This window comes from Octodon degus, unplaced genomic scaffold, assembly GCF_000260255.1.
Source record: "Octodon degus isolate 3935 unplaced genomic scaffold, OctDeg1.0 scaffold00066, whole genome shotgun sequence".
In the NCBI taxonomy this organism is placed as follows: Eukaryota; Metazoa; Chordata; class Mammalia; order Rodentia; family Octodontidae; genus Octodon; species Octodon degus.
Window position 1 is genome coordinate 3671661 of NW_004524642.1, and position 7113 is coordinate 3678773.

Here is a 7113-nt window from a genome sequence, read left to right on the forward strand (position 1 = left end):
GACCACCTCAAGTCAAAGACTCATACCAAGAGGAAGGCAGAATTTGAAGAGCAGAATGTGAGAAAGAAGCAGAGGCCCCTAACTGCATCTCTTCAGTGCAACAGCACTGCGCAAACAGAAAAAGTCAGTGTTATCCAGGACTTCGTGAAAATGTGCCTGGAAGCCAACATCCCCCTGGAGAAGGCTGATCACCCTGCAGTCCGTGCTTTCCTGGCTCGCCACGTGAAGAACGGAGGCTCCATACCTAAGTCAGACCAGCTGAGGAGAGCTTACCTGCCTGACGGGTACGAGAATGAGAATCAGCTCCTCAACTCCCAGGACTGCTGACCAGGAGGTTACACCGTGTGATCAAGATAAACAATGTGGAGTATTAAAGTTATGTGTTGATTGTGTGGTTCATTTTTATATTTATTTCATTTAAAATCATGTGATGGCAGAGTAGTTTTGCATTGTGTATATAGTTGCAGGCAAAAAAAGGCTTCACTGCAGAACTTGCTAATTTTAGTCACCAGTGGTTTAAGTAAAACTTAGGGATAGAGTGTGCTAGGATACCTGAAACCTGATGGTTATCTTTAAAATTGATGGGTTTCTCCTGGGATGTTTCTGCATGGAAAAGATTCCATGCTTTTTTTAACCCCTTGTGAGATTATTTAATTATCTGGATTGAAGACCAGTGTGGAAAACTGAAGCTGCTACCAGGCAATACCACCCAGAGTAAGGAACTTAATGAAATTATTCTGATTAGAGGAGCCTCTTCAAAATGGAAGAGGAGGGCCAAGGGGACAGCTCAGCAGCATGAGTGCCTGCCTGGCATAAGCAAGGTCCTGAGTTCGATCCCTGGTACTGCAAAAAGGAAAAAAAGGAAGAGGTGATGGGAAACTTATTATATAGCAGAAATGACTTATTCCAAAGTATGTTTCACTTGTGTTTGAAATAGTTAACCTAACCTTCAGTTCCTCACTGCCTTTTTTTAAAAAAAGTCTGTTTTATTTAGTAGCAGCTTCAAGTGACCAAAAGACTAACATCTTTCAATGTTAGTGCCAAAATCCACAGGGAATTTTGCGGTGACAAAATATGTATCTTATTATATATACCGTTTTGAAACATTGCTTTCATTTTAAGCATTTTCTTGAATATGCAGTTTTTTAAATGTCTTTGTGTCACTTCAGACAAGTTAAACAGTCATTTTCTGGTTGAGTTTCTTTTTGTAGAGAATTTTTGTCTGACAGGTCAAAGAAGTTTCTTTTGATACGTTAATTTTTCTGTGAGATTATAAAGGCAGAAACTGATTTTCACTTTTTTCTGCTTTGTTTCTGGCAGGACTTACAGAGGAGATCTGGCAGTACACAGAATAGTTGTTTGGCTGAGAAAATAATTCTGTTAAAGGTCAGCCATGTTCAGAAAATTAGCTGAACCTGAGCACCCTGTAAGGTTATCAAAGTAGGTTAGCCCGGTTGGGTCCTCTCTGTAAGAAACCTAGGATATATTTGAGAAATTTAACAGCTAAAAACTTGGATAAGATCTTTATTTTTAAAAATACTGAATTGTTTGAAAACATTGAAGTAAAGATAGTTAAATTTCTGATACAGAGAGTGATAAGTGATGACTTTAAGGTTATTTTAACACAAATCTTTAAAAACCAAAGTAAAAAAATAATGCAATTCATACAACTTTCCTTAAGTGTCTTACAGACTTAAGTTCCTAATTCAAGTCAGATGACTACCTGGTTTTAAATTTTCTTAACCATTTAAAAGCCTGCTACCAAAAGAGTCAAATGTCAGAATGTCAAAACACTTCTTTCGTGTTTGGCTGTGTCGTAGCACAGCAAATGCCCAGAGTAGCACTGTGACTGGTGACGCACACAGATGAGGCCAGGAAGAAGCCAGTCTGCTTTGCCTTTCTCTAGGGAAGAACTTGCAGGCAACCATGTTTAAATTTCATTACCTAAGATGTTAGAAGATCCAAGAAGCTAGGAAAATTGGGTTTTATAGCAATATTTTCAGAATACAAAAATAAGGTTAGATTTAGAATCTAGTTTTTTGAAATTTATGCTCCCTTTTCTTTGCATAGTAAAGTACACCACCAGTAAGCATGTGATGACAGCTTCTAGTGAACCAGTAAAGAAACAAACTCCAGTTTTTGTTTCTGGTATATAATTGTTTTTCAGACTCCTCATTTTGATACTTCATTTATCTAGGATTACAGTCTTTTATTTTGTTAGGATTCTATCATGTTCTTAGAGTTTTGCATCCTGTTGGGTTAATGCTATTGTTTACTGATTATGAAACGTTAGTTTCCTGAAACTGGTTAATTTTTGTCTTATAAATAAGACAGTGATTGTCTTAGCCTGCTCAAGCTGGTACAAATCCCTGAAACCATGGTAACAAGTGGGAATATCTAAGAGGCATATACTGCATTGGAGGTAGTATTGGATGTGTGTATACAAGCTTTCAGTCTTAAATGTATAGTGTTAGTGTGATGCTATATTGAAAAAATAGCAACTTTTTTTCATTTTATAAGTTGTATGCATAAACAAGAGTTGTAATGTTTCATTTATAAACTGCTTTCAACACATGCTTACCTATTAGTGTTTCTCAAAGTATGATAGTATGTCTTCCAGAATTTCACTATATGCTTACAGTTAATAGTCCTAGCTTGTTGAAATGTTGAATTTCCTGTTGGTTCTTTTTGATTATATGAATGCATATAGTAAGGCTGAAGGATGTTGTAATCTTTTTTTGCAGTGTGAAATTTTAGATTTTGTGTGAGAACCTTATTAGTTTTTTTGTCTAGTACCAGGTTATAGGTTTTTCTTTCTTTACCATCTGGCTTGGGGGATCATAAAAATTATTTTGTTTCTTTTTTCTTTCTTTCTTTCTTTCTTTCTTTTTTTTTTTTTTTAGTGCTACTTTCAGTTAAATGTATTTGGCCCTACCAAATTTTTAGGGACCAGAAAACTTTATAAAGTTCTGCATTTTACTAGTGTAGCAAATTAAGTCCTAAGTTTGTAATTGTTCTGAAATATTAATCCCTTAAACACTACTGTAAGTATAGTTGGAAAGATCTCCAAGCTGAAAGCTCCATGTTGCCTAAAAGAATTTGTATGCAAATGTTAATAAAAACACATAAGCAGATTATATTTAAGGTGACCCAAAACAAAAGCCGCAGTTTATCATTTGATGCTTAGTCTTTGTAAGAGCGCTCTATGTTTGACTTACTCCAACTGACAGTAAATGAAGACATCACATTATTCATTTATTTTCCTGGGAATTGCTTCTATAATTTTATTGAAAATCTTTGCCTAAACTAATGGCTTTAGCTTCTGGTCAGCACTGATTAAAATGTGAATAGTGACGTGTCTATCATAAATCTTGGTTTATCTTCCCCTACACTATCATAGATTTCTGAGGTAAATACAGTTGTTATCTAGTTGTATTCTACTTGTATCCACAATACTGTATTAATTAAAAATTTACTCTTAATTTTTGTATTACTGTGGTGATTTTTTTTGTTCATGCATATAACAAATGTTACTTTTAAGATTTTATCTGACAGTAAATTTCAATTTATTTCATTTTTTGAACACATTTTATTTTGTTTGCTACTGTCAAATATGATTTCAGAAATATCAGCAGAATTTCACTGGCCTTATTTTCTATCATTACAGTTCCCTTTTTTAGTATGTCCCTTTGCCCAAAGTAAAAACATTTTGCCAAACCAGATTTACATCATAGCCATAGATGTGTCCCCAAAATATAGGTAATAACAATTTGTGCTTTCAGTTGGAAACATTTTACTTCTGTACTTGTAGAAAAAAAGACGATGTCATTTGCATTTCAAGTTTTAAATCTTTTCACATTTGCTATTTAGAACCAAAAATGCATAAAAATGAATTGCTCTTTAATAGTTACATAGTTGGAGGGCAAATAGCCTGTCAGTACTGGCTTCTGTTTGGTAAAAAATAGATGTATCAATTATTTTTCCTGGAATCAGAAAAGTAAAAATGACTGAATCACTCAATACTACTACCAGTTTAGTGTTACATAGGAGGTCTGTCTTCTACGAAATGTAAATCAATGGACTGTATGTGTCTGGGTCTTAAAAATAAAAGTTTTATTTTCCTATGTGTAAGTTGAGTTGTATTATGTACTTGCATATGTCATGCAAGGATGCAGAGATCAGACTAGCCTGGCACTGAGCTAAGAAGCTAAAACTAGAAGAGGTGGTGTATGATCTGGGGCATGATTTGCATTCCATTACTCCTCCAGTATGTTACTTGAGTTTGTTTTGTATGCATGCTATTTAGAGTAAATATTTCTGGTAAACTCATAGTTAAATGTTGGAATTAGTATTTAAAAGCTCATGTCCTCAAGTTCTTGGTCAAAGAGTCAGGCAGTCAACTAGTATTTGGTATTCGGTAAATACCACCCATGTGTATGTAGCATTACTGTAGCCACTAGGGACCCAGAAAATTCCTTGTACTCTGAATACACTAGTCATGACTCCACGAAACAAAACCTTTGAGGTCTTTGTGTATTGTAGACATTTATGAGCTACATGGGTGGGAGCTTTCCAATTGCTAGCGTAAAGTAAAAGAGGTTTATTTAGCTCATGGTTTCTGAGGTTTCCGTCTATGGTAGAATCCAAGGCAGCAAGGGAGCAGGGCACAGTGAAGGAGTCCAGAGAGAACACCTTCCAGAGTCACCCCTGCCCTGCCCTGCCTCCTCCAGCTGGGCCCACCTCTTCGTAGCATAAGTAGCCTGGGACATCAGTGGGGGAGCATAATCCACTGACGAGAATATTGCTCCTGTGATCCAATCACCTCTTCACCTGTCTCGAGCCAGTCGAGTTAACAAGATTAGCAGGCATGTCAGCCAGATAGTTAGCTGTAGATGCCCAGAGTTTATGTACAAAGAACAGTAACAGGTTAAAATTTTGCCAGGTTTTTTAAAAAGCATTTCTTATGAAAATGAATTTAATCCGGGGGGAAAAAAAGCCAACTTTAATCCACAGAAATGCCAATGTCAAAAGATTGGATTTGCCAGTTTAAATGCTTGTAAGAAACTTTCACAATAAGCCAAAATATAAGTAAATATTCAATATCAAGAAAGTCACTGGTGCACCTAATCACATATTAACTAAAGATTTATTGTCTCCCCAAACTGGAGGAGAGCTCAGTTAAATCTCCCTATTAGATCAACATTTAGCCAATTCCGTTTGGTTCTTAGCCGATTCAGGTTGGGACCAGAATTGTGGAAAAATTTGTCAACTGTCTCAGTTACTTTTCTTTCATTGCTAGGAAAAAATACCCAACACACAAAATTCAGGAAGGAACGGTTTATTTACAGTTTGTGGAGGTTTCAGTCCATACTCAGCTGGCTCCAAGCTGTTGCTGAGGATGGCTGTGTTACTTTGGGTACAGTTCTGGTTCTTGAATATTGCTCCAGTTCAGATGCCTCAGCCTGCCTGCACAGATCCTTCATCCAACCGGCACAGTCTGTGTAGCTTCCCCCACTGGCCTTTCCAGGGCACGTCCATGAAGCAGGCCTGCAGGAGACATTGTCATGAGCTCTAGGCCTCCAGCTGGCCTTGTACTGGGCATTGCTATGGGCTCTCGGTCTTGTCTTCAGCTGGACTCATGTAGGATATTAGGTTCTAGGTTCTCAGGTGGATTGTTTGTCTTTAGTGTATAGACAGATTTCCTGCACTCTCGTATATGATTCTTTGGGTGATTATAAAATAATCTTATACGATGTGTCCTGTGTTGCATTGTTCACCTTGCAAAACCTCGACCACAATATGAACCAAGATAGGTATCTCAGCTGAAAGATGCACCAAACTTTTCTGGTAAATCATGGAAGAAATACTGTGTATTGGAAGCCTTTGTTTTTATATCCCTTTTTCCTCTGATTTAGTTTCTGTTCCATACTTATACAGTACCTATTTAATAATAATAATAATAATAATAATGTATTCCTTTTAGTCTACCAAATATTTTTACAAATATAATTTACAAAAATAAAATGTCCACTTTGTAACAACACATGTATTATATTTTAATGTAATAATAAACACAAAATACTCTAAAGGACCAACAATTGGGCAGTAGTTAAAACATAGGACAGATCCATATTATGAGCTATGTAAAAGGTCTAAAAGAATAGACCAGAAAATTCATTTACAGTAATTGCTAAGTTAAAAATCATGGTATATTTTCTCACTTAAAAAATAGAACAGGAGGGGAGAAATAGTGGAGTGATGAGTTACAACTCAACCTCTCCCGTTAAGTAGCCAGACTCTGGAAAACAACTTGAAAAGTGTGAAAACCACACAATTTGCAGAAGAAACTAGGAGAGAAGTTAGTCAGGAGAGGTAAGACACAAATGAAACCGGTTCCACAGGAGAATCAGAACATCTGGTGAGGAAAGGAAGGGGCCTCTGCGCTTGCCCTGCAGACCACATGGCTGCCAGCGGCTTGCCGCGAAATGAGTGAGTGTCCTCACCGAGATACGGGCAGCAGAACGGACGGCCCCCAGCTGCTGCGACCTGCAAGGACAGCGCAGGGATGAGCTCGGTGTGTCGCTGACGCACGCGCACATCACTCCCAGGGGGCCAGTGCTTGCGGGAGTGCCATTCTGGGGAAGGGTAGAGTGTTTGAAGCCAGGACCCTGGGCAGTCACTTGGCTTCCACTCAGGACTCCAGTGAAGCACGGCCACAGCGGGCGGCGGGCGGCGGGCGGCGGGCAGCTGGAAGAGATACCCTGTGGGCTGGGCTCCTGCGCGCACAGGGCAGGCGGCCTGAGTTGCACGGGGCTGCGGCCCTGGCATGCAGCCGCTGAGGCCTTTCTCCTGCGCAGCTCGGGGGCCTGACTGCCTGCCTCCTTCGTGCATGCGTGAGCAGGGACAGTCTTGGCTCGGACCCTGCCCCCAAACTGTGGAGTCTGGAGGAAAGCCCCACACTGAAAATAAGACACAGACTTCTTTCTTGTTTTTTTTTTTTTTTTTTAATTTAAGGAGTTGGTACAGGGTCTCACTGCACAGCTAGGACTCGTAGTGATCCTCCTGTTTTCAGCCTCCCCAGCGCTGGGATTACAGGTGTGCACCACCACGCCA

General features: G+C 38.8%; 1 protein-coding gene across 1 annotated transcript; it reads left to right on the forward strand.

Annotated features, from left to right (window-relative positions):
* Positions 1-3: 3 nt before the first annotated feature.
* Positions 4-1195, forward strand: Cggbp1 (CGG triplet repeat binding protein 1; the record flags this gene model as incomplete). Its single annotated transcript, XM_023719251.1, has 1 exon — positions 4-1195. A coding segment is annotated over one exon (324 nt), but the record flags the coding sequence as incomplete, so codon positions are not given.
* Between the last annotated feature and the right edge of the window lie 5918 nt (positions 1196-7113).